This window comes from Podarcis vaucheri, assembly GCF_965113315.1.
Source record: "Podarcis vaucheri genome assembly, chromosome: 14".
NCBI lineage: Eukaryota > Metazoa > Chordata > Lepidosauria > Squamata > Lacertidae > Podarcis > Podarcis vaucheri.
Window position 1 is genome coordinate 41,464,752 of NC_138752.1, and position 27,345 is coordinate 41,492,096.

Genomic DNA, 27,345 nt, shown 5'->3' on the forward strand with positions numbered 1-27,345 from the left:
GGCAGGCGGGCGGGCGGTGTGCCACACCGCAAAGCAGGGGCGCCTCCCACCCCGAAGAGGACCGCGCCAGCATCTGGGCGGCTGGAGCAAAGTGGGAGCCTGCCAGCAACTTGGCTGCGGGAGCCTGGCTACGAAACACTGCCCCCCCTCCCCACACCAACACATCGGCTTTCTCCGGGCCGGAGGACTTGGCGGATAGCCCCCTCCCTGGGAGCAACTGCAGCAGCTCGGGGCCCCAGCAGGACATCCTGGCCACCCGCGCCCGCAGTGCCGCTGGGGCTCCCTTGCAAGGAAGAAACTGCTGCTGCCCAAACTGCAGCTCCGTATCCTCCGACTCCTGAGTGCGGCGGCAGGGCGGGGGGAGGCAACATTTGCTTCTGCTCTGCTCTGTTGGGACAGGCTCCTGTCTCCTCCCTGTTGGAGCTCCAGTCTGCCTGGAAGCCCATCTCGTCATCTTTTTAAAAAATCATTATTATTTCTTCTTCTATTCTTATTTACTGGAATAGGTATATTAAATAGTGTATAGGTTCAAGACAACACACACCAGTGCCTATGGAAAAATAACTTTGAAAAAGTCCTACAGATACAACCGGCCCTTTGAGGGTGACCAAAAAGCTGATGCGGCCCCCGATGAATTTGAGTTTGACACCCCTGATTTAGAGGATTTAATAAACTGCTTGATCCAAGAAGCTCTCCCAAGCCGTATACAAAAAAATTGGAGCTAAAACCCACTGTCTAATTAAAAACAAATATACGTAGAGCCACTATCATTAGAGACAAAGATAAAATTAATAAAACTTCTAAAATGGATCTAGGTAACTCAGTTTCTATATCTGGGTAGACTTGCTGAAACGAAAAGGCTTTCAGTGGGCAGCTGAAACAGTACAGTGAGGGCACCTGCTTAATGTCAGTAGGCAGGGAGTTCCACAGACACTGGTAGTGCAACATCCCTTATTAAAACTGATCTCAACACCAAGAAAATTTAGCTTACGATTTTATTTCGGATCGGATAGTATCACGTTTGAGGTTTCTAAGGGTAACTTGCATCTTATGCGGGGCTTCGGTTCTTGGGGTCCACATATAAACACAAAATCAGCCTCTGCCAATCTGGTGCCCTCCTGTTTTGGACTACAACTCCCATCAGCCTGAGCATGATGCTGTGCTGTCTGGGGCTGATGGGAGTTGTAGTCCAAAACAGGAGGGCACCAAATTGGCAGAGGCTGATGATATAAAATATTCTGAGCTCCTTGGAAGAAAGGTGACATGAAAATAGAAAGAAGATCCACTCTGGGTCATGTTTTCAGCCTCAGTTTGGTGCTTGTTTTTCTCTTTTAGCACAGCTTGATAAATCCTTTTCGGTTACTAAGCAAGTATTGAGTGTGCAATTGGATTATGATCCTGCACAAAGAGCCTAAATACTTAATCCACACGTTGCAAACCTTATTTGTGCAAAACCTGGGATTAAGCGTTGCTTTGCATCAGTAACTCTTGAGCGCTTGGTTCAAAGAACTTCATGTATTCCTAACTTTAATAATAATATCTTAGTAGTGCAGGCATGCTCAAGCTCATTTAATCTCATGACATTTCCCTAAGAGAGAGAGAAAAAGAAAGAGAAGGCTTCTGCCATGCTTTCTCTCTTGCCATGGCAGTGGATGAAGTAGTTCTTTAAAAATACACAGCTTACTTGCAGATAGCTTAAATGAAGTGTGGGTAAGGCCACTGGAGTAATCTGCAAATGCTGGAAGACTTCTGCCTTGATTGTGTAGCAGATTCCAATATTTCTGTAAAATCAAATACCTGAAAGTGGCATTCGGAATTACCTTAACCCGGGTTGGCAGCGTTGTGGCTACTCCTGTTATGGGTGTGGAACCTTTTTCAGCCAAAGGGCCATGTTCCCTTCTGGGGCCACGTACTAGTGGTGAGCGGAGTCAGAGGCAGAAGTAGGCAAAGTGTACAATAGGCTAGTTTTTGCATCCATCCAATCAGAGTTCAAGGGTGCATTCAAGTCAGGCAAAGTCAGGAAAAACAAAGCAGGGCCCATGAGTGGGGAGAGAACCAGGGGCCAGATAGGTCTTTGAGGGCCACATTGGGCCCCCGAGTCTGAGGTTCTCCCCACTGGCCCTGAGCTGTTTTTAATGTTCCATGTCATAGTAATAGTATATGCATGGATGTGGTATTTTATGAGATTATGTTATATAAATGCTTCTGGTTTTTTTAAGCTGTTTTTGTTGTGATTGTATGTGTGTGTTTACTTCTTTTTAAATATTGTTGCTTTTTCCTATGTTTTTCTCCTATGTTTTTCCTATGTTTTTAGCTGTTTTATTTATAAGCTGCCTTGAGTCAGGGAAAAAGGTGGGGCTGGGGAAACTCAGCCAGATGGGCGGGGTATAAATAATAATAATAATAATAATAATAATAATAATAATAATCTTTTATAAACTGGTTTGAAAACCTCTTGAGATTTTATAACGCTGAATGTAAGTACAGTGGTACCTCGGGTTACATACGCTTCAGGTTACATACGCTTCAGGTTACAGACTCCGCTAACCCAGAAATAGTACCTCAGGTTAAGAACTTTGCTTCAGGATGAGAAAGAAATCTTGTTGCGGCGGCTGCAGGAGGCCCCATTAGCTAAAGTGGTGTTTCAGGTTAAGAACAGACCTCCAGAACGAATTAAGTTCTTAACCCGAGGTACCACTGTATTCTAAATAAATAGATGGATGCTGTCACAGGGGAGGTGATGTATAGAAAGCCCTGGGAGACAGAGAATCACTTCCATTTTTTTAGTTTTTCTTCGTTTCTCTGGCACACCCACTTGGTGTTTACATTGCAATTTTTTAAGTGTCATGGGACTGCTCTTTTATTCTCTGTTTAGATCGTGTTTTGACGTGGTTGATTTTAAGCTGCAGCTTCTGAAAGTTTTGCTTTCTCTCCCTGATAATGTGTTAAAAATGTTTAGCTTGCTTTGTTAGTCCCTGTTGAATGGGTAATTTTATTGATTTTTGTTTTTCTGATTTTTATATCTTGTATACTGCTTTGAACACTATTTTGAAAGAAAAGACTAAAGTGAGAGAAAGCATTCTTGTTTTGAAAATCAATGAGGATCCTGTAAGAAAAGCAACTTTTCCATATTTTTGAAAGGAAACTTTAGAGGCTTTAATCAGTCCGAATAATTAGACAAACTTGGCTCATTAGTGTATTTCCCAGCAGAAACAGAATTTTCAGATGAGTCTTCTTAGAACTTTAGTACAATCTGCTGAGGGTATTTGCATTTTGTATGCATGAAATCCGCCTCCCCCCTTTTTTTGGTTTCCAACAGTCAAAACAAATTAAGACTTGTCATTAGGAATTTTCATCCAAAAGTTACAGAACAGATACAACAGTGTACACTAGGTCATGCCTACATGGATGTTCTGAATGCACATCCAACTTTGTAGTTCACTATGTGCCAAGATGCTCAGACTCTACTTTGCCCATAGCTTACTCTACAGATGGAGTAATTTCAAGCTCAGGTGTATGCACTGGCTCTGCCCTCTGGGAATGGGTGGTATCCAGCTAAGCCCTACTGAGAGTTCTTGCATTGCAGGGAGTTGGATGAGATGACGCTTGGGGTCCCTCCCAACTCTACAATTCTATGACCAACTGAAATTAATGAATTAATAGGTCTCCTCTGCATGAGACTAGCATTGCATGCAACCCATTGTTACTTGGAAAACTGAATGGCAGACAGAATTGCTCTGAGATATTTTTGTATTGCTTTGTAACGCTTTCATGTTGTTGTGCACTGCCCTGATGTTTTGCAAGAGGGCGGTACATAAATATTTTAATAAAAGTAAGTATTCTTACTTTATATATATATTTAGAGCATTTAGGCCCCTTGCTTCAGCCCAAATGGCTCCCAGAGTGCCTTACATACAATCAATTAAAACGAGGCAGTACGTGCATGTAGGTTTACAATCTTAAACACACACACACACACACAGGAACGGAGGGAAGAGGAAGAAAATAAAACTCAGGCACCAATAAATGTTTACTTTTTTGTCTTCTGTCAAGCATTCTTGAATACCCACATCCCTGTTTTTATTCCTAAACCTGTTTTCTCAGTTGAATCCAATGATACCCTGTATGGTGGAGATACCAAATTCCTGGCAGAAACCAACAAGCTGTGTGAAACCTTGATAGCCCAGATCCTGGAGCATCTCAAGAACCTTGGGAAGGATGAGGTTGGTGCAAACTAGTTTCTTTTTTTGGGACACCCATCTAGCCTAGCCTTCCCCAACCCCTGCAGATTTTGTGGGACTACAATACTCATCATCAATGCTTGCCGGAGCAGATTAGAGCTGTAGACCAAAACACCTGGAGGATACCAGCTTGGGGGAACCTGGTTTACATAACAAATATTTGCACAAACACTTTACATAGTTTGCTTCCAGCGTTGTGTTGGGCCTGAAATCTGCTCCTAAGCTGCTGGCCACTGTTCCTCAGTTTTACTCTCCTTCCTTTCCTTCTGAACATATCTTGCTTACACCATTATTATGGTCACACCATTTCCTGCTGAGGTTTGGTCTCATGGTGTCAGGTTTCCCTCTGCAGGGGTGGAGGGCCCATTAAGCTGGTATGCCCTTAGAGATTGGACTCCGGGAGATTTTGTGGTGGACAGAGCTCTTGATTCTGCTGAGGTCTTAGTCTCGCTGAAAATCAGTGAGATTTGGTGGGCTATTCACACAATCACTCCAGTGGCTTCTCCAGCCTGGAGGAGCCCACGCTGTTCCTTGGTATTCTAGGGAGCTGCAGACTATAACACGGGCTGGACGATGGCCAGAGTGTGAGTGGCGCAAAAGGCAAGGACGACTGCTTAGGTCTTTGTGATGACATTGACGCTGTTGTTGTTGTCACCAGTCTGGTTGAAGTGTCCAGTGTACCATCTGGTCTAGGTCTGTGGGACAAGGGTCAGCTTTTGAGGCTTGAATACGTGGACAAGGTGTTTGCAGTAAGTCAACTGGCCATGAGTCAACCAGCCATGTATTCCTTTGGCCCTGACTCATCCTGGCTAATTTGAGCAGGCTGAGGAGAGGGTGGGTGAGTCCTGGGTATAGAAAATGCATCCTTGCATGAGAGTGTGATGCTTGCCAACCTTAAAAAAGGTGACAGTCTCTCAGTTCCTGGGGGGAAACCCCACCCCACCTAGGATCCCATGATAAGTGAAAAGTACCAGCTTGTCACAAATAACCCCTTGAAGAGTGGGGTGTTCAAGAGGGTGGTAGCAACTCTCCAGGCACTCTTGGAGAAAGATTATCTAGGCCAAATCCACTTTGGTTTTAGGCCTGGCTTTGGAACAGAATTGGCCTTGGGTGCCCTTATGAATGGCATTTAGTGTGAAAGAGGCAGGCATATGGTGGTGGTGCATCTTTGTTAAATCTCCTTGAGCTCTCACTGGCTTCTGATACCATTGACCATGGCATCCTTCTGAAAGTTACCATCTGGTCCCAAGTATGGTTTGACATGTCTATGATGCTGTTGGGAGAGTTCATTTGAGGTATAGGTACACTGATTATTCCCAGCTCTGAATCAGAAGTGGCTGTGCCAGTGCCTGGAAGCAGTGGTGGGCTGGATGAGATCCAACAAGCTTATCATATCAAGCTTAGATCCCAACAAGATGCAGGCTCTGTAGGTGGGTGGCTTTCAGGCCTGTTCTGGATGGGATCTAGTTTGTAGTCTGCAATTTTAACTGTTTTTGTCACTAGAAGCTGAGGTGTCTACAGTGGCGAAAAGTGTATTTTATCAGCTTTGGCTTGTGTGCCAGCTCCGGCCGTTCCTAGACAGAGCATTAGCCAGGCCACAGTGATCTGTTCATTGGCAACGTTGAGACCGAACTACTGCAATGCACCCTATGAGCTCATAAAGCATTTAAGTGCTCTATAAGAACATCTCTCATTGCCCACTCATTGGGAGTGTGGAGAGAGCAGTTGCTTGACTTCAGCAGGGCTAATGTTCCTGTAGAATGAGGTAGCTGTAGAAGCATGATGTTCAACTGTAGCAACATCTTCTTGGGAGAGCCTTTCCCTATGTTACATTCAACATAAACTCTTTTCTTGCTGGGTTGTATGCGTGCACGCATGAGCGAATAGTCCTGGTAGCAGCGTTTAGGCAGCGTTTTAATTTCTTTCCCTTGCTTGCTTCAGCAGTAATTCACACCGGGTAACAGTTAAGGCTGGGTGAACTGAGAGAGGGCTCTGGTGAAGTATAAAATGCATTAATTAATGTGGCAGGTCAGCCACAATGGCTCAGCAGCTTCCAACTATTCTTCAGCTGATTTGATTCCTTGGGGCGATGGCTGGCAGCTCTGCCTCTAAAAGGGGGGAGGGGAGGGCAAGCGGCTCTTGCTCTTCCCAAGTTGAACAGAAAGTGCATCCCGACAAAGGGGATGATCAAAAGAGCATTCAGCCTACTACACAGGGGTAATGCTGGCATTGCTATGGAACACCTCTAGGGCTTGGCAGCTGCCCTAGAGAATCCCTGATGTGGTGCTTTTATGAAGCATCTTCAGGGTAAACATATATGAGCATATGAAACTCCCTTCTACTGAGGTTAGATCGTTGGCTTATCTAGCTCAGCATTGTCTTACTATGGCTCTCTACGTGTCTGGATGAGATCTCTTCCAGCTTTCCTACTTGAGATTCTTTGGAATGGGATTGAACTAGGGACAGTCTGCATGTGCAAGTCAGTGTTTATGTGACACTGCCTTTGTTTTTGCTGTTTTGTAATGTGTTCTAACAGTGTTGCGTGCAATACTGCAGAATGACACTGTTGTTTCCAAGAGGGTTTAAAAATTTAAAGTAGGCAGAAGACATGAAGGGAGGTGCTGATAAGGGAACAAAAGGGGTTGCTCAGCCGTAGGTTAATGTGCCTGTCAGTCAAGTGCTTTCATTGCAGTTTCAGCCTAAGGGAAATGCAATTCCCTTTAGAAACAAAAGATGACATATGGATGATAAAAAAAAATAAATAGTATTATCTCCATCATTACATCTGTTGATCTCAAAACAAGGCAAAAGGCTTGACATTTGTTGGTTGAATGTCTGTAATCAAACAAGAAAAAGTCTTTTGTCAATTTTAATACTGATTTATTATAGCACAAACATTTTTGGACTAGAGTCCACTTCATCAGATGCATGATGTGGCATTGTCAGTAGGTAGATATGAATCAATAGGTGCAGGCTAAAAAAACTAAAAATGGTCCCAAATGACAGTGAAATGCAACATCTGCAGCCTGACATTCCATCAGTTGATTCTCTCCTTTCCCTTCCAACCCTGTGTATGAACTTGCAAGCTACATGTCTGTCTGCTAAAAGAATTCTGTGTTTTAAAATGTTGTAGACTTTAAAGCGGCAGAGCCAGCTGGCCCTCAACCTCTTCAATAGCATCTTGGCCCACGGAGACCTGAGAAACAACAAACTCAACCAGCTTGCTGTTAACTTGTGGAACCTGGCTCAGAGGCACGGCTATGCAGACACAAAAATCACGGTAAGGCAGATTTTGAGGCTGGGCAGGGGGTGACCTTTGTATTCAAACAACAGTTTTGCAGCATCTTAAAAGACTTAACAGATTTATTGTAGCATCAATATTTATGGGCTAGAATCCACTTCATCAGATGCAAGAAGTTGGCAGCTAGAAAATAAATAGCTACAGAGAGGAAAAATGGGACCAAATGGCAATGAAGGGAAAGGGTCAGCTTGCTTTGTTTTGTTTCCGTCTGTAGAAGACTTGGTTTAGCAGAATTGTCTCTTTCGACATTGTCTAATAATTTAAACTTTTCGAATTAGGGTATCCAAGCTTCCCTGTTTTAATTGGAATAATGGTTCATGCCTGACTCCACTGGACCCTGAAACCCAGTTTGCCACCCTACTTAAAAGCAGAGCTGCATAGCAAGAAGACACCTCATGTCAACCTTTCCCTCACTTTCCCCATAAAACTGGAACTCAGGGTCACCCAGTGAACTTGACTGGCAGCAGATTTGAAACAGGCATAGGAGAAGATGCACAACACATAATTAGTCATGTGATTCATTGTCAAAAGATGTGTTGATGCTCACAGACCTGGATGTCTTGATAGGGTAGCATAATATATCCCTCAGTCACTACTAGTCATGGCTGCTATAGGAATTATCCATTTTCAGAGGCCACTCCAGTACCAACTGCCCAGGGGCCAACAGCAGGGGAGGGCTATTGACTTCAAGCCTTGCTTGTTGCCTTTGAAGGATGCACCTGGTTGGCCATAGGATGATGGACCTTAATTCAGAAAATCATTGCTAAATAACTTTTGCATGGCTTGACGATTTTCTTTTGTAACCTCTTTCCTTCCCCCAAAGTCAGACTCACCACCGAGTGCGCAACCAAAAGAATAGCTGGGCTGTTCCATTTCACTCTATGCCCATCAGGAAAATAGAGGGAGAATGCTGCTAACTGCATTTACCCAGAATAAGCCGTGCTGTTCACTAGGAAGTGCAACTGCCTACATTAGAGCTGGAAAATGGGTATTTTTGTGGCATTGTAAACCCAGGGCTGTGTGTTCCATGCACTTTTAAGTGCCCAAGATTAATTTTTACAAAATCGAAGCTGTGCTCCCAAGGTAACTCAGATTGACCGATGGCCAATAGCCCAGTGGCAGAGCTTATGCATTTTTCATGGCAAATGTTCCAGGTTCAACGCTGCTACTTCCAGTTAATGGGCCTTGGTTTCAGCAAGAGAGACAGACAGAGACCCCCTTCTGCAATTGGGGCCAGTAAGCTGCTGCAGGTCAGAGCAGGCTCAAGTCATTATGAGGCAGCTACTTTCTCTGTGATTTACATAACAGACACACCTTAAGCAAGCTTTCACGATTGCCTGCCCTTTGATTTTGGTTGTGCTCAGGGGTCAGGATGCTCCGCAGGGCATTTCAGCCCTGCTCCCAACTAACACTGGGCGATATATCAATATATCTCGCCCAGGACCAGTATGTGAGGGTAGACTGCGATGATAACTTCACTCAGCATCATTGCTCTTGAGTCCCTCTGCCGCCCAGCATGTTGAGGAAGAAATAAACTAGTCAGGAGCTGGAGGCAGAGGGACTCAAGTGGCAGCAGATTCACCAGCGATATACCACTGGTGAAACTGCAATCGCACTCTGCCCAAATTGGCAACTGCCACCAGTTCGCAGGAGCCAGTGGCAGGATGGGGGTCCCATTAAAATGCTCCTCCTAACCCAGCTGCGAGAGCCCTGACCCTGTTGCTGCTTGCATGAGAGTAGGAGCGGGATCGGGGCTGCTCAGCTGGGAAGAGCAAAGCCTGCCCTTCTCTGCTGAGAGAGCCAGGACCCCACTCCTGCTTGCACTTGAGTAGGAGCAGGATCGGGTCTGCAGCCGTGCTTGGCTACCGCCTGCCTGCCTTCATCTGGGAGGGTGTGCTGTGCCTTTCCTCCCAGAAAGATGGAGCCCACCTTCCTGGTGCAAGGCAGCCAGGCAAGGCAAACCCCAGAGGAAAGAGGCAGTGCACCTGCATGGGCGAAGGCTTAAGGCAGTCAAATCCACAAAGCCCAACAGGCTCTGTGCACTTGGCTACTGGTCTGTCTTTGGGAAGTGGGGGGCGAAAGTGGAAGGTAGCTTGCTTGCCCCCCACACCCGTGAAGGTGGAGGCAGCCTGGCCAAGGAGCCCCAAGGTCCTTGCTGCTCAAGCGCGAGTGGCAGGGACACCAGGGCTGCCTCTGCGGGGGGCAGGAGCTTTCCGCCCCCAGCAGCCTAGCCAAGGAGCCCCAAGTCACCTGGTGGTCACACGTGAGTGGAAGGGGACTCGGGGCTCACTCAGCTGGGGGCAGGAGCCTTTACACCAGGCATAGGCAAACTCAGCCCTCCAGATGTTTTTTGGGACTACAACTCCCATCATCCCTGACCACAGGCCCTGTTAGCTATGGATGATGGGAGTTGTTGTCCCCAAAATCTGGAGGGCTGAGTTTGCCTACGCCTGCTTTACACACATCCCCAGATGAGCAGCAGGCTGGGGCCAGCTGTATTGGCCACAGGCTGCAAGGTGCTGAGGTTAAAGCACCTCAGCTTCCATGATGAGAACTGCAGCAGTTTCACCCATCACCTTGCCAGCTGGTGCCAATGCAGCTTTTTACAACATCACAGTTTATCACCAAACTCTGGGGTTTGGAAGCCTCTGCCACCTTGTTGGTTTTTGAGGACTTCCACAGGTGTTGCTTAGGGCACTGTCAAATTTCCACATTGTTCAGTGGTTTTCAAACCCATCCTGAAGCAGATACACATTACCTGTAGAGAGAGGACTTGATTTTCATTGTTTATTCCCCCCCCCCCCGCTTCTTTCTATCTTAGGTCAAAACCTTGGAATACATCAAGAAGCAAAGCAAACACCCTGAGCTGAGCCATTTTACCGATCTGGCTGCAAGACTTCCTCTGCAGTCAAGGACCTGACAAATCATAGCCTCCTGAACTTGGATGTACTGGAGGGTCCTTCTCTAAGGCCTATAAACCCCCCAGGCTGCATCTTAGGCTATTATCGGAGTTCAATATCTTTTTTTCATTTTGCAGAGTCCCTTGGTGCGTGACAGATTTATTTGGTCAGAGACAGAAGGAAAATGTGTCCTGACAGTGCCATCATTTTTGAAATGAGGTTTTGTTTCCCCACTGCACAGCCACTAACCATTAAAAGGTGATTTAAATGCTAACTGGGGGTCGGTGAAACAGTATCTTACAATTTCAGACTGGAAATAACTTTTCTATCCAAATCTGATGGGGCTGTAAAGAAAAGAGGAGAGATAACTTGAGCCAGCATGTTTGAGCAATGTCTTTTGAGTGCTGCAGCCTTTGAAAGATGGGCTTGTACATCTGATTAAAAGGGAGCTGTTACTCAGCGTTCCTCTTGAATATACCTCTCAGAACACCTTGCTGTTGGGCCTTTTTTTTATTTTAAAGCATCATGTAAATGGAGAGATTCTTGAGCGTTTGTGGTAGACCTTGAGAAATACTTGGAAGCAAATATGTCCGGGAAGCTTTGGTGGCTAAGCTCAAAATGCATCGCTGTATTTAAAAAAAGATCTAATCATGGATACATCACATTTGTATTCATTCCCATTACCGAACTTTGCAAGCAGTGCTTAGCCTGCTATTTTGTAATCATTAGGCACACTTATTATTATGCTGCATAACCCAGCCTTCATTTGCCTTTTGATTGTAAGCCCATGTGAGCAGCTTGAGCTTTTTATAAAAAAATTCTTTAAATTACTAGTTAACACATCCCTTTGAGAATGGGCGAGCAGTGTATTAAAATGGATGGGATGTACCTTTTTTCAGTTCAGCACCAGCAATGTACATGATGCCTTAGAGAGGCAAAAATGGAAATGTCCCTGCCTGCAAAGAGCTTGCTCTTTCCAAATAGACATTTTGGGGAAACACAGGAAAGATGAATGCGGACAGATGTGATCGTATAAGGTACACTGAAAGCCATGCAGAGAAGGTGAGTTTTGAGGAGGGATCTATGAAGGAAAAGAGGCAATGCTCATATAAAGACCACACCTCTGTTTGAGAAAGTTTCACATACAGGGCCAGAAAGGGAGCATAATTGTTTATTTTGAGGTTTTTGAACCAGCCCTTGAACTAAACGATTCTCTAGGTGGTTTAGCACAAGTTGTTGTAATACGAAAGCTCACCTCTGCAAACCCAGGTCATGAGACGAGCCTGCGGGATTAAACCAAAGGCTCATTTAGTCCAGCTTCCTGTTCTCACAGTGGCCAACCAATGCCAATGGGAACCCCCAATCAGGACATCGCTCTCCCCAGCAACCAGTATTCTGAGGCATACAAGCTCCAGCAGTGGAGGTAGAATGTAGCCATGGCTTGGCAGCCTTTAATTCTATGGCTCATGGCACAAGCCAGTGTGTACCTCCCTTTGGTTTCATAGCTCAAGAACACCGGGAGGTTGCAGCAGAGTTGTCCTTTCTGGCATTGAGGGAGGAAGCAAGGTCCCTGCAGCTGCTCTTGACTTGCTGTGATATTCTTCCCGGAAGAATAAGGCTCCAGCCTCCCAGTGACCCTTGGTCGCCCTGACCATTGGCAGAGTCCAGTGTGCCTCCGTTTGGCTCTGCAGTACCAGGGAATCTGGCTGCTACATCAGGCCTGTGTTAAACAGCAAGTGGCCTTTGTGTAGCTGAGGGTGCAGGAACTGGGGTAGCAGAGGTGACAGTGAGAAGCCAGGGCCAAAACAGGGTGCAGCAATATTGTGAAGAGCTTTAAAAGGGTAAGGGGCACAATTACTAGAGTATCCCTGCAATGTCCTTAAGGATAACTCTGCTGGCCAGACCTTTTCATTTTCAAGAAAAAAAGTTGGGATTTGGTGGTCTTGTATGGTAAGAGGTTTCTTCTACAATAAAGCACTGTGCACAGTGCCCTTTGGTGGCATCGCTGCCATGAGGTCACTGCATGGTACTGCATGTCCTTGCAGGAGCAAACGTATTTGTTGCTGGTGTTGCATTGGAAATATCAGCCATAGAGGTTTGCTCGTAATTCTGTTTAAACAAATGGAATCCCACCCATGCTCAGTGGAACATGGAGAGAAACATAATGAAAGACAAGTTGTTTAAGCTGTCTGTCTGCAAGCTTTGCTTATACAATGAGTCGTGTAGGAAGGAGCACCATGCATCTGAGGACAGAAGAAAACGAGGCAGAGAACAAGGATGCTGGAAACTAGGAATGAGTTCAAAAACTGGACAAATCAAAGTCAGCTGCTGTTAAGGGAGTGGTTGCTAGGGACTTAGTAAGTGCATAGTGTATAAAAGGGAGGGGGATGATGAGACTTGCTGAGCCATTTTGCCGAGCAGAATTCTACTGCCTTAGTAATAGAACCACCAAGGAAGCTGTGGGCAGAAAGCTGAGGGGAAGCTATTATGCTTGCAGAACAAGCAAACATCTTTTGGGCAGAATGCAATTTGGATGCATCACCATTGCCATGTGAGGACAAAATAGATTGCAGTAGGTGGAGGGGAAGGGATGGGTGTGATCTGGCATATTTGCAGATGAACCAACTCACAAGTCAGTTGGGCAAGCCCAATGCAGAATGTTTTATGCAAACAAGTAACATGGGACTTCATGGCTTCTAGACTAAAATTGTTGTTTTTAAATGGCAGCTCTAATAGGAATATAGATCTATTAAATATTGGGGTTTGGAACTATTGCAGATATCTGGCCACCTATGAGGTAGGTTGCCAGCTTGGTGGTGGGGGAGGCAAGAGCAGGTCTGCTCTTGTGCCTTTGAAAGGTTTGATATTCAGAGTTCAGGAACTTGAGGCTTTGCTAGTTATAGAGGGGGGGGGGGAATCAGTTGCTGCTTCCTGCAGACCAAGCTGCTCTTAAAGAGACAGGGACAGGTGCAGCTTCAACAGCTGGCAAGCCAACAGAAGGATAGGTAAATCCTATCGACCCCCTGGCTGAGGCAGTAGAGACTTGCCAGTGCCCGACCGTCACTCATACTGTCAATCTTTCTGCAACCCTCAGCATACTAGCATCAACTCATCAAAACTGCCAATCACCACTTAATTAGAACTGCTTTGTTTTCTTGAGTGCGGCTTTATGCTTGTGAGGATTCTGGACACTCCAGATGTTGTTGGACTCTTAACTTCTGACAGCCCAGCTTAGCCAATGGGCAGGAGTGAGGAGTGTTGCTGTGGTCCAGCCACAGCCCCTTTGGGGCAACCCAGAAACTGCATGCTGGCGGTGGGCGGGATCAGAGGAAAAGTAGGCAGAGTGACTAATGCAAATTTTACTTTTGCACAGTAGGCTAGTTTCTATGCACACTCCCCCCTCCATTCAGAAAAGCAAGAGGCGTTATCAGAAGGTGTAACATGTAAACAAGCAACTCGCGTGTTGGAACTCTTCCTACCATGAAGGGTAGGGGTTATACAGTGCAGGCTGGAACAGGACTGGCTTGTGATCTCGATTTGTAACATACAGTAATGTCATGAGTTTCCTGTTCATTGTGACTTCAACTCATGATACAGTAAGAGCCATGGCTGTTTTCCCCAGCTAATTCTTTTCAGGGGGAAAAGATGCAGTGCAGCTCTGGCATGGCTTCAGCTTGAACCGAGAACAAGCTTACAAAAGAAGGGCCTGTTTTAACTCTCCTTGCCCTGTCCACTCAGAAGATTCCCATTCACCCCCCACCAAAGAGAAAAAGATGCAAGTTCCCTGTATCTATCTCCCTACAGATAAAACAGTAGATGGATGGGAGAGTGGGATTACTGCTGACAAGGAAGGGATTAAACAGTTCCCAGACCCAAAGCTACTCGTAGCTATTTCACCTACCCTCCACCACCCAGTCATTTCAGCTTAACAGCAGGTGAACTAATACAATGAATAACATAAGAAACAAAAGCAGCAATAAAATGCAATTAAAAGTCACTATGAATATTTACTGTGATGGATGTGCCGCCTTCAACCACAAGCCCACAGACATGCCACGGATCACCTGAAGCTTTGCAGACCACTGATGGCCCACAGAGCAGTTTGGGAACCCCTGATTTTACCTAGAAAGCAACTACAATGAAAAAGTTCTGTGATTATTCCAAAAAGGGGTGGATTGTATTTTGAGACATCTCATGTCAACTATTGGTTGTGGATTTTTATTTTTATTTTAAAAAATAACCAACTTAGACATGGAAGCCCTGGATGCTGGAAGTATCCCAAACGCTCTGTGAAACCTGAATGGGACACTGCTGCACAAACCATTTTATGCACGGCTTTTCATAAAGTCTCTTGAAGACTGACCAAGTCAGATGACGCAGGGTTTCAAGTGCACTGATTATTTAAATTGTACTTTGCATGTTCTCCTGACTATCAGACAACAGATGTGTCAATCAAAAGGCAGCAGTTAACATTTCATTTCTGGACATCTTTTGTTCAGCTTTTTGGGAGCATGGTAAGACATAGTTAACCCAGCTTCTGCTGCTTCACCTGTTCAGACCCATGTCTCTCCTGAACTCTGTAGCTGTGGGCATTCTGTCACTACAGTGGTACCTCTGGTTACAGACGCTTCAGGTTACAGACTCCGCTAAGAACTTTGCTTCAGGATGAAAACAGAAATTGTGCTCCAGTGGCATGGCGGCAGCAGGAGGATGTACAAGCCCATTAGCTAAAGTGGTGCTTCAGGTTAAGAACGGACCTCCGGAATGAATTAACTTAACCCGAGGTACCACTGTACTGTGGGTCTAATCCCAGTGCTCCGGGCTACTGAAAAGTAAGCTTGGAAGCAAAGGGTGCCAGGGTGAACAGACAATCCATTAAATGACCAATAACTTCATGTCCATTCCTCCTCCAACAACTAGTCTAATGAACATTTCAAAAATGAAGTTGGACATTTACAAACACCAGCTGCCAAAAGTAATGGGATAAAGATATCTGATATTTTTTTACCTGTCTGAAACACGAGCGAATCCAACGATTTTGTTGTGAGGTCATTTAGCCACCGACATTTTTTTAGAAATCTGATGCCTGCTGGCATTCTTAGTCATTCCAACAAATGTTGTTCTCCCCCTGACCCCTCCCCCAGAAGAAACACTGTTAAGGAAACCAAACATGATTTAGGAAAGCCTCCCTGATAGTTCAGTCTTCAAATTTTATAGATCTTGATGCAAATTTATCTATGTGCACCTGCTTCTGAATGGGAGGCTGAAATCCAAGGCCGATGCCTCTGTGGTGCTTCCAAGCTAACGCCTTCTCAAATTCAGTCTGTAGCTTCTGCTGCAGGTTCTGCTCTTTGCTCTTGTCCAAAGCCATGTTCAGTTTGGAGGCATGTGCTGGAGGACCTTGGACTGGTACAGGACCCTTCTTAAATCCACCCATCAGCCGGAGGAACTTGGTTTTTTGCTCTGAATTTTCAAAGGTTGCTGTAGTCCACTGGCCAAAATGGACATCCTGAAATGCAAGGCACAAGTGTGGATTAGTGCCCCAAAGGACCTAAATCAAGTTTATTAGCCAACCAAATGCAGGTTATAGCCAAAGAAGGAAAACAGGAGAACTGTGTGATGCAGGGGTACATGTACACAGTGCTCCAACTCAACCACTAAGATTGTCTGATGGTGGTTCCTCACATCCCTGAGGTTCATTCAGCCTTTACTAGGGACCAAGCCCTTAGTGTGGCAGGCCCTGCCCTGTGGAACTCCCTGCCACCAGAGGATTGACAGGAATCCCCCCCGCCTCCTTTCAGATGTTTCCTGCAAACGCTTAATACAGATAGGCCTCTGAAATGTTTATTTTTCTATTCTCTTCCCACTCATTTTTATTGATCTTATTTCAATTTTGTATGGTGTCTACCATTTTGCTGTGTTCTTATGAAATGTAGAGTCTATAAATATTAAATATGTACCGGGCACTGCACTGTCTTTTCATGCTACAAGATGGCACATGACTTATGGCCTTAGCATGACAGCAAAGGCTGCATCTCAGTAAGCATACCTTCTGCAAAGTACAGGATTGTCTATATAAATATACCAATGCAAATAAGTGAGGAAGGTGCAAGAGGCAGAGAGGCACAGGCCAGAACCAGTAACAACAGCTTAGTGCAGGCGTGAGGACCATTTGGCCCTCCAGATTGCTGCTGAACAACAATTCCCAACAGCCCCAGCCAGTACAAACAATGGCCAGGGATGGTGGGTGTTGTAGTTCTGCAGTATCTGGAGGGTCAGAAGTTCCCCACGCCTGGCTCAGTGGTAGAGTATGTGCTTTGCAGACAGAGGTTCCCAGACTCAATTTCTTTAAAAGGGTCAGGAAGCAGGAGATGGGGAAGACGCCCTTTTTCTGAGACCTGAAGAGCCACGGCCAGTCAGAATAGCTAATACTGGGCTAGATGAACAATAAGGCAGCTTCCTATGCCTCTATTTAGTTATGAATCACTTCCCTTAAAACAGTCCAAAGCCACTTAACAGTAAAAACATCAAGACAATAAAAGCGTTGTGTTCAAACAATTTCAAGTCCAACACAAATAAAGATTGGGATTACAATCTCCCTTTAAGTGGCTCGTTTGGAAGAGGAAACGGGTGCCAAATGAGACAAGTGAGACAGTGCCTATCTGATATGTAAAGAGAGGGAGTTACAAAGCGTAGGTGCCATGCTCAAGGCCTGATTCCTGCATTGTACAATGTCCAGACAAGGTGGTATCTGGAGGAGGGCCTCACCTGCAGAGCGCAGTGCTCTGTTGGGTATATAAGAGGGAGAGATGATTCAAGAGAATAAATGTTCTCCTTGTTTTGCCCTTCCTTTCCATCCCCCTCCCCACATTTACGCACACATGCATTGCCTCTCCCTCTCACCCTCCCCAATCCTTCCCCCTGCTTCCTTTCACCATCAGTAGGTGACAGCAACAGCAGTCAAAACAAAAGAGGCAGTGACAGCCCTCCAGGCATTCCCAGGGAACCAACAGAAAGACAGGAGTCCTAAGGGAGATGTTCTCTGAACCACTGCCTTCTGATTTTTCATTTCCTACCATGCCCAACTCTTCTTTCCAATTGTCTAGACTTCCTCCATTCTCAGCTTCTGCACCCAGACATGTCAGCTTACAAACAATTAATTCTACTTAGCGGTGGTGGTGGTGAGGCGTAAGAACAGCTTTTGCAATTTTGGAGGTTAACTCTGAGCAGCTCTCCAACATGTCTTTATTTTTCCCTACCCTTTTTAGCTGGCTTTTTGTGAAGCTTGCCATTGGGCTCTGTCACTCCTGTTCTTCCAGGTGCTAATGCATTCTGATAGGCCGTCACCAAGGGATTGGGATTCCCTGCATAAATGTCAGCTGGAGGACAACTCTACAGCCATCTAGACATTTGCACATTTAAAGCACAACTGGGCATTTACAAAAAAACCCCAAACTGTCCAGCTTCCTTCACCTGAAATACCCTACAACTCTTTTAGAGGTTGCAAGCATCCACCTGGCATTCCAGTTTTAACGACAAGCTGAAACATTTGCAGAGGAGGATGACCATGATGGAAACCAAGCCTTATGAGAAATAGTTGAAGGAGCTGGGTATGTTTAGCCTGAAGAGAAGACTTGAGAGGAAACAGACACCTTTAAATATCTGAAGAGGTGTCAAATGAAGATGGAACAAGTTTGTTTTCTGCTGCTCTAGACCAGGCTTCCTTAAACTCGGCCCTCCAGATGTTTTGAGACTACAATCCCCATCATCCCTGACCACTGGTCCTGCTAGCTAAGGATCATGGGAGTTGTAGGCCAAAAATCATCTGGAGGGCCGAGTTTGAGGAAGCCTGCTCTAGATGGTAGAATCTATACCAATGGATTCAGATTACAAGAAAGAAGATTCCAACCAAAGATAGAGTTTGAAGGTACCTTGAGGTTCATCTAGTCCAATCCTCTGCAATCTTTTGCCCAATGTGGCGCTTGAACCCACAATCCTGAGATGAATAGTGTCATCCTCGACCAACTGAGCTGTCCTAGCAGTCGCTAGGAATAACTTTCTGATGGTAAGACCTATTTGACGGGGATATGGGCTATCTTGGAAGGTGCTGGACTCTCCTTCACTGGAGGCTTATAAACAGATGTTGAATGGCCATCTGTCAGGGGTTCTTTAGCTGTGATTCCTGCACTGCTGAGGGTTGAACTAGATGGCCCTTGGGGGTTCCTTCCACCTCTACAATTCTGTGATACTATAACTGAATAGGACTGGCCAGGGCAGCAAGTGTAGTCTACCATCCAGGCAGTGACCAGAGGCAGACCAGCTTATTTTCAGCACATACCTTTAGACTAGGCATACCTTCACTGTCAGAGGCACTACGCCTCTGAATCAGTTAGTGGGAATCAGAAACGGGGAGAGTACAGTTCAGCTCCTGCTTGCATGGTTCCAATAGGCATCTGGATGTTGCCCATTGAGAGAGCAGGATGCTGGATCAGTTGGGCCACTGGCCTGATCCAACAGAGGCTCTTCTTATGCTTTTACACAGAAGTGATAATTCAGAGAGGAAATCTGTCATGTGTGAAGTGGCCCTTTGAGACAGCTGGACTTCTAATGTGAGCAGATGCCAATCGATACCCAAGATGGCCTATTCACCTAAAGTACAGAAACCTTTTAACGCCCCTCTTGGCAATTTAAGACTCAATTTCCCCATCTAAGTCAGCAAACACAGGGAACCTCAATCGTGCCATTACTCCAGCTCCCAAGACAGGCTAGCTCATTTCCGCCAGGGATTTGGGGACCACATTCTTCAAAGGGGGCAACTGCCTCCTGCAGTTAAGAGTATTAGATGGTGCAGTCCACTAAATGCAGGGAAAAGGTAGGCTGCCTCAGATTCTCTACCTCTGACTGGTCATCTTTTGCAGTCATGGAGAAAAGAAACATGGCAGTGCTAATCAGAGCGTGACAGCTATGTCCAAGGGCTAGTGTTATTTATATTCCACAGCAAATAGAAACAAACAAACACACAAAAATTCTACAGCAAAGATATCACAACTAATTCCATTAAGGGACTATTGGAGCAAAAATGCTATTTTTCAGGATTAACAACTGGAATCACAGTTTTCTGGAGGTCAGAGTGCTCTGGTTTCAGCATCTCTAAAGACTGGACTCATTTGTTCTACAGCATGACCTCAAGTTTCTAATCAGATGAGAGATTGGCGTGCTAAACCACAGACATGACTAGCATCGCAAGCCAACCACAGGGGAGGGCTGCTTTGTCCTTGCTACCTGGGCTCTTGCAGAGCTTGTGCTTACCGATTCTCCCTCTTCCTTGACAGCCTTCATTTTGCCAGATTCCCTGTCAATCTCTTCCTGGAGAGCCTGCCGTCTCATCTGGCATGGAAAAATAGGGGAAATATGTGCATGAGGGCAAAAAAATATTGTTTGATTGTAAAACTGGTTAGAAACGTCAGGATGTTGAGGGGAGAAGTGGCCAAAATGTTACTTGCAGGAAAGAAAAGGCACAATTTCAACCCTTTTACGCATACAAGAATTTGCAAAGTCAAAAAGCATCTGCAAAACAAGCAGTTCTCAAATACACAGAAATGCACAGAAAGAATGTTTTACAGACTGGGTGGCTGCATTTACTTAGCTCTGAGAACACTGCAGGTAGTGGATGACCTCAAACTGTGTACATGGAAAAGAGTGGCAATGAAGGAGGGATGATAAAACACCCTTGGAAACAATCAGACATTTTGAACCCTTTTGGCATTATCCAGTTGCCCTCCCCAGCCAGCTACTCCAGTTTCAAAATTCCCTTGCATCAGAGATGGGCAACCTTCCCAGTGCCTCCTGGATGCATTTCCAGAGTGACTGAAATACCACTCTCCTGTTCTAAAGTAGGTGCCTGTTGCCATTAAAAAAAAGTGCAAGTAAGCTTGACAAAACAAAGGGGGCTTATCAGGAAGACCAGGAAACCAGAAAAGAAGAGCAGGTGGAGGTGGGGAGAGGACAAATCTGAAAGCCTCAGGACTTCTAAGCTCATCTCATTCACAAAGGACCGACACATTTGAATCCAGCACTTGGGGAGTCAGGCTGGCTTTGCACATCTGATGCTGTGCCCAGAATTACAGAACTACCACAGAGCAAGAATAGGTGGCCAAAGCAGCAGAACTGCAGGTGGTGCCTGAAACTGAGTCCTTCCATGGTGAGTCGTGAAACACAATTATCTGCTAGATAACAGGCCCCCTTCTTGATGCAGTTCTCAATTTACAGAGGATCATTCAATCTTATCCTAAAACCGCCACTTGTCTCACACTGGAGTTGCCCAAACAACACCTTGGTTCAGATGACCGATTAAACTACAGTTTATGGGTTATACGTGACTGGTGGGAACAAGCTGTGTCAACTCTGAGGCTGCATGCTCTCGCTTCCCACTCTTCCATCTTTGTACGAGAAGTGGAAGAGGGGACCGTGTGAGCCCAAAACTCATCACAGTTTGATTGTCTAAACTACAGTTGATCAATCAGTGACTGTTTTGTATGTGAAATGCTTTAAACACAGATGTTCTTGTGGAAAATGTGGTATATAAATCAAGTTATAATGACTAGGAGCATAATCCACAACCTACATAAGTCTGAGCCACATAGTCACTAACCCGAAAGCCACATAGTCACTAACTGGGAAGCAGCACATAAAAGTCTGGCATAGCCCAAGATGGGCATCCCGAGAGGGCAGGACATGCAGATGAGATCCTGCTTCACCAAGTCCATGTGAGCCAAACACAGAACATTATCCAAATCAGTCTAATATGTGCCACAATAAGACTCCAAAAGAGCCACAAAAGAATAAGGTTGTACCTTGTCTATTTGTATTTCGTCACAGTTTCCTTTCTTAAATGCCACCACTTTTATTTCTTCATCCCCTTCCTGAAAAACAAGAGTGCACATTTTGAGTATCACCGGGGAAACCCGCTCATGTTTAAGCGTGATATGGTTAGCATTCCACATTATACCAAAATAATGGTATAAAAATGGAAGATTAAAGCCACAGAGTGGCTATTGGAGCCCTGCCATCTTTTCATGAAGTTACTGGTAGCCATGGCCAAGATAAGATCAGACCAAAAGCTCCTGTAGCCCAACATTCTCTTCCCACAGTGGCCAAAAAGATGGCGAAGGGAAGTCCACAAACAGGAGTACAATGGTACCTTACCTTGGGTTACACACACTTCAGATTACAGACTCCGCTAACCCAGAAATAGTACCTTGGGTTAAGAACTTTGCTTCAGGATGAGAACAGAAATCGTGCTCCGGCAGCATGACGGCAACAGGAGGCCCCATTAGCTAAAGTGGTGCTTCAGGTTAAGAATAGTTTCAAGTTAAGAACGGACCTCCGGAACGAATTAAGTACTTAACCCGAGGTACTACTGTACAAAAAACACCCTCACACTTGTGATCTCCAGCAACTGGTGTCTGAATGCACACTACCTCTGATACTGGAAGCAAGAAAGCTATAATATTCCTATTAGTCACCAACAGCCTTATCCTTCACAAATTTGTCTGATCCCCCTTTAAGGCTGTCCAAATTGGTGGGTATCACCACATTATTGTGGTAGTAGAGAAAGAACAGATAACTGAAAGGAGAGGTGATAACCGCTCCAAAGAACCTGTGTGGCGTAGTGCTTGGAACGTCAGACTAGGACCTGAGAGAGCAGGGTTCAAATACCCACTCAAACATGAGTGAGGATTTGAAATCCCCACTTCTTACATTCCTCCATTTTAAGAACTGTGTATTTATTTCTACTCTCTGCTTTCAAGTTTATTGATCCTGTCCTCTTATCCCAAAAGTCTTTGGTGAGGAGCTTTATGACAAAAGGTTTTCAAAAATTTAGACACAATGTTGACTGGGTCACCCCTACTTACATTCTCAAAGAATGCTAAAAGTTTCAAATCCTCATTCAGCCATGAATTTTGGGTGAGCTACACTTTTCTAGCTCAACCCAACCTACCTAGAGGTCCCGGGCCGTAAGGAAGTTAAATTAGCCTCAACCAGAGCCTCAACACTGGCTCCGGCCTGATGGAACGCTCTGTCTCATGAGACCAGGACCCTGCAGGATTGGATTTCTTTCCACAGGGCCTGTAAGACAGAGTTGTTCCACCTGGCCTTTGGCTTAGAATCAATTTGATTCCCTCCCTCTTTCTTTCTTCCTTTCTCCTCCTGTGAAGAGGCTGCATCTTAATGTTTTAATGTAGCATTTTAATCTTGTTTTTAAATTGTATTTTAATCAATTTGTTTTTATTATTGGTTGTTAGTCACCCTGAGCCTGGTATTGGCTGGGGAGGGCAGGGTATAAATAAAATTTATTATTATTATTATCCCATTGGGCACTCGTGATGCTAAAATGGGGGCAGGGGAGGGCAAGGGAGAGGGAAGCAGAATCACACATGACACTCTGACCTTACTGGAGGACAGGTGGGATAAAAACAAACTACATAAGAAATGGCAAATAGCAAGTTCTATTTAGAAGCTACCTTTGCTTCTTGTTTAATCTTTGCTTTCTTGAAACTGGGCTCTTCTTCACAGGCTTTGGAGTCTCTGTTCTCCCGGTCCTTCTTCTTTTTCTTCTTGATGTGCTGCCTGCTGTCATTTTCAGATCTGCCATCTTCCCAGCTCACTACATGGTCTTGTGCCTTTTTGGATTTGGGGGCGTTCTTAGTCCTCTTTGTTGCTGAGCAGCTCTCATTTGTAGCCACATCTCCATAATTTTCCAAGAGAGCTGGATGATCGCTTGCAGCTTTGGTTTGGGTTTTCCTCTTCTTCATTTTCTTCTTCTTCTTCACTTTGTTGTCTTGTTCAGAGTTTGAGATCAGACCTGTTTTCTCCTTGCCATTGCTTGGCTTTGTTTTAGATTTTTGTTTTGGTTGGCTTTCAATAGAAACACAAGACTGATTTTCCTGGTTATCCTCTGATGTCAGAAGAGGTTGCTTTCTTTTCTTTTTCTTCCTCTTCTTCATTACTTTGCTTTCTTCTTCTGATACATTGGCTGTGCCCTCTAGATGCTGTTGAAAACCAAGAGCTCTCCTCTTGCAACCAAATTCTTCTTCTAACTGGTGTACAGTGTTGGCAATACCTTTTTCTTTTAAACAGCAAACTTTTCCCCCCTTTACAATATCCTTGTCACCTGCAGCATTTCGGGCAAGACTCTGAATCTTTTTTCCGTCATGAAACATTGTCTCCTGGGAAATGGTTTTTTGTTTTTTGGAGATGTGTTTTACAGGCTCATCCTCATCTTCTCCACTAAGTTGTATTACACATTGAACAGGTTTGTGTTTTTTCTTTTTCTTCTTTTTCTTTGCTGGAAATCCATCACCAACTCCATCACTGTCTGGAATATCCCTTTTGCGTTTCTTACTAATGAAAAAAGGGGCTTCCTGCTGTTCTATTGGCAGCTCTTTACTAGAAATATCATAATCACCATCTTGATTACAAGAAAATCTTTGCGTTCCTTTTCTCTTGACCTTCTTAGGCATTTCATCAGTTTCTTTTAATAATTCTGAATCTGAACTGCTTTCTATAAGAATAGGAAGGTTTGTACAACCTTTGCTCTTCAATTTGGAAGCATTTTTCTTCATTGAATCAATCTGATCTGAACCCTCTCCATTTACCAAGCGCTTCTTTTTCTTTGCCTTGACTTTGGTTTGTAAATCATAACAGCCATTTTCTTCTATTATAACAACTGCCTGGTTTCTAACCATAGCGTTAACGTTATTATTTATCTGCACAGATCTATCAGTTTTGTTCCTTGCATCCTTTATGACTATTCTGAAAAACAAAAAGCAGACACCCATTTACCAAGTAGTAACTTACCACAGTGGTATCATTATAGTTTAGCAAGATGTGAACAAGCTTAGCCTCCCTCCAGGTTTGTGTGTTCCCCTCTCCCTTCTCCCATGAGAAGAACAATGCTTTTCTGCTGAAACACATTAAGCTACTAATAATTTATCAGCAACTTGAGACATGGTCTCTCTTTTTTGGCAGCTATTTCCATGCTTGACACATTTTCTGCTGCAGGGGAAGGAGATGATCTCTACACTCTTAAATACACTCACTGCAAGCAATTCCAGGGACATTCTTTGTTACAGCGGACTGTGGGCATACAGCCAAATTAGAGAGCTTTAAATGGGAATTATGCAATTTCATGAACGATAGGGTGGTCAATGGCAACTAGTCATGATTTCTGTATGTACTACATCCAGAATCAGAGGCAACAGGCCTCTGAATGAATGAATGAGGTGACAACAGGAGTGTTTTTACTCTCATGTCCTGCTTGCCATAGGCATCCAAATGGCTGCTGTAAATATAAGATGCCTTCCAACCCTACAATTCTATGATAGTTGGGCACTTGGACTGATCCAGCATGGCTCCTCCTGTGCTCTTATATTTAACAGTGCAAAAGGAGTCAGACAGGAAGGTATACAGAAATAAATAGTGTTAAAGGCACATATTCATGAACACTTCATACATATTGGTCTCTTTCCCCCCATCTTATCACACATCTCCATGTGGACAAACAATATGCGTTCCCACCCTTATTTATTAGCTAATATTTCTTCCTTTTCCTTCACCACAAGGTGACTTACAGCAATAAAATGTGTAATTATAAATCAAATAAAACAGTTACAACCCTATGCAAGTGTAAAGATAATCGAACACAGTTCCACATAGAAAACAATTAAAAACAACTTCGTATTAAAAAAACCCAAACACAGGTAAAAATAGTTCAGATGCAGGCTGGAATAAGGACCTCAATTTAAAAGGCTTGTTGGATGGTCAACAAGACAACAGATGCCAAAAAGACATCAGAGGCAGCACTTGCCTAGTAGTTAATGGCAGAGAGTTCAAAAGGGGGGATGCCACCACGCTAAAGGCCCTGTGAGACGGGCCTCCTGTAAAGATCGTACCTGCGTGAGGCCCTCTTCTGAAGAGCACAGTGGCTGGCTGGGCATATATGGGGTGTGACAATCTTCTAGGTATCCTGGTTTCAAACCAGGAGCGGCAACAGAAGAACAAGTCTTTTCTGTAGTTGCTCCGTACAGAGGCTTATTTATTTTTCATACAATTTATACACTGCTTGTTCGTTCTTTTTAAAGCTGTTTACAAAAAGACAAAACAATAAAATCGAAAAGTAAATAAATCATGACCATGCTTTTAAAACCATACTTTGCTTTAAAACCATACTGTTGCATCTCTTTAGGCGTGCAGAATTGAGTCAGTGGCTCATGCTTCTGGCTTGCACTCTTTATAAAAAGATTTGAGGTTATTACCCCTCTATTACTGTCTACGCTGGGCTGCCCAACCACTGCTACTGTCCCCTTTCTTTTAGCAGATCAAGATGATCAGGTGACAGCAAAAACTGCAAGGTTTTTAGCGCGGGCAATTAGAATAAGGTCTATTATTTGATTATTGATGTAACCTCCCCAAAAATGTATTTTCTATAGTTAAGTTTTCACCTCTCTCGTCAGTATGTTATATTTTATTTTATTGCTATGACTAGTGGCTGATGCAAAATAAAGATTCTTCTGATTCTGATCAGGTGAAAATGTTTCTCTTTGTAAAATTAATGAGGACTAAAATGTTGAAGTTATAGAAAACAGGGGATTACAGCTGTGGAAGATTAAGTAAAAGAAAAGAACAAGGGAAAATTTGATAAAAGTAAGGGGGAGGATTTGCTGAAATAAATTTGGGAATTGGAATGCAGAAAGGGGAGGTATGGGGAAGTCGGTGAAGTAAGGTTTAAGAAAAAAGGATTTGAAATTATACATGTTTGTTTATGTTCTTGTATGTTTGTATTGTGCATTGTTTGTGTTTATATAAATTGTGAAAAACCAATAAAAATTTATATATATATAAAAAAGAAAATGTTTCTCTTCTCCCAGGCCTTTGGCTACTTAAACCACCTGTGGCCTTTCAAAAAAAAATGTGTGTGTGTGTGATTATTTTGTTTATTACGTTACGTATTCCTGCGTTGTTGCTGCTTTTTCTGCCGCCTTGAGACCCTCGGATGAAGGACGGTATAAAAAAATAAATCAAACTTAATGACATGGACATCAGGACACTCCTAAAATTGCTGGACTCCCAACTCCCCTCACGGCAGCCTCGGCCATGAGCCACGCGGCCTGGGAGTGAGGAGAGCCGGGAGGCCGGCAGCATCTGGAAGGCCGCGGTTGTCCCCCCACCCCACCGATACTTGGGGGTCACGGGCCTCCCAGCCCTACGGAAGCCAAAGCCTCCCCTCACCCCACAGAAACCGACCCCTCCCTCTAGCCTTCTCCCCCCCCCCCGCCACTCACCTGTCCTGAGGAAGGAAAGCGGGGCCCGTTGGCCTGCCTGCCTCCTCCTCCTACGACCCCAGCTCCTTCCCTCCCCTACCTGGGCGCCGCTTCTTCGAAAGCCGCGAAAAGACTTCGCCTCGCTCGGCCTGACCCGGAAAGGAAAACAGGCGCCGCGGCCTAGCGGGGAAACCGCCGCCGGGCGCCCGCGGCTTTGAGGTTGCCTAGCAACCGCTCCCCTGCCGCGGCTGCTATGGAGGAACTCCCGGCCCCCCACCTCTGGGAGCAAATCTGCGCAGGTGGGAGACCCTTCCCCCCCCCGCGTTGCCCCCCTTTTGCCCGCATCTTCGGCAAATGCCTCGGTCCAAATTGGGGGCGTGATCTATCCAGACCTTCTCTAGGAGCAGGGCCGCATTTAGGTTTGATGAGGCCCTAATATACTGAAGGTAAAGGGGCCCTTTAAATGTCCTGCTCTCCTTTGTCAACAACAAATTGTCGCTCTTTTTTTGTGTTGAATATATGCTATATGGTCATTTCTGGACCTAATAGGTCCATACACAACACAAAACACTGTTGCTGTA

General features: G+C 44.8%; 3 protein-coding genes and 2 long non-coding RNA genes across 11 annotated transcripts in view; 3 read left to right on the forward strand and 2 right to left on the reverse strand.

Moving 5' to 3' along the window:
- The window catches only part of VPS35L (VPS35 endosomal protein sorting factor like), an 85,281-nt gene extending 74,350 nt beyond the window's left edge, over positions 1-10,931 (forward strand). For all 5 annotated transcript variants that reach the window (XM_082200062.1, XM_082200059.1, XM_082200061.1 and 2 more), the window contains 3 exons: positions 4,105-4,223; positions 7,375-7,521; positions 10,364-10,931. In XM_082200062.1, the coding sequence (XP_082056188.1) occupies positions 4,105-4,223; positions 7,375-7,521; positions 10,364-10,462 (365 nt within the window). In that variant the 3' untranslated portion in view covers positions 10,463-10,931. The remainder of the gene's footprint in view (positions 1-4,104; positions 4,224-7,374; positions 7,522-10,363) is intronic.
- On the forward strand, positions 7,528-8,786 carry LOC309519323. Its single transcript, XR_014213797.1, has 2 exons — positions 7,528-8,175; positions 8,218-8,786. It is a non-coding gene; the product is annotated as an uncharacterized lncRNA (long non-coding RNA).
- A 662-nt stretch (positions 10,932-11,593) lies between the features above and the next one.
- LOC309519330 overlaps positions 11,594-27,345 on the reverse strand; it is a 67,213-nt gene continuing 51,461 nt past the window's right edge. Inside the window, exon 2 of the long non-coding RNA XR_014213805.1 lies at positions 11,594-15,054. This is a non-coding gene — a long non-coding RNA (uncharacterized lncRNA). The remainder of the gene's footprint in view (positions 15,055-27,345) is intronic.
- KNOP1 (lysine rich nucleolar protein 1) lies at positions 15,612-26,942 on the reverse strand. The gene is made up of 5 exons (XM_082200110.1): positions 26,786-26,942; positions 22,967-24,257; positions 21,296-21,364; positions 19,752-19,829; positions 15,612-15,951 (listed from the first exon to the last, which is right to left on the reverse strand). The coding sequence occupies exons 2-5, from the start codon at positions 24,188-24,190 to the stop codon at positions 15,640-15,642; spliced, it is 1,683 nt and encodes a 560-aa protein (XP_082056236.1). The 5' UTR covers positions 24,191-24,257; positions 26,786-26,942; the 3' UTR covers positions 15,612-15,639.
- The window catches only part of IQCK (IQ motif containing K), a 34,929-nt gene continuing 34,524 nt past the window's right edge, over positions 26,941-27,345 (forward strand). For all 3 annotated transcript variants that reach the window (XM_082200151.1, XM_082200153.1, XM_082200152.1), the window contains exon 1: positions 26,941-27,063. In XM_082200151.1, the coding sequence (XP_082056277.1) occupies positions 27,018-27,063 (46 nt within the window). In that variant the 5' untranslated portion in view covers positions 26,941-27,017. The remainder of the gene's footprint in view (positions 27,064-27,345) is intronic.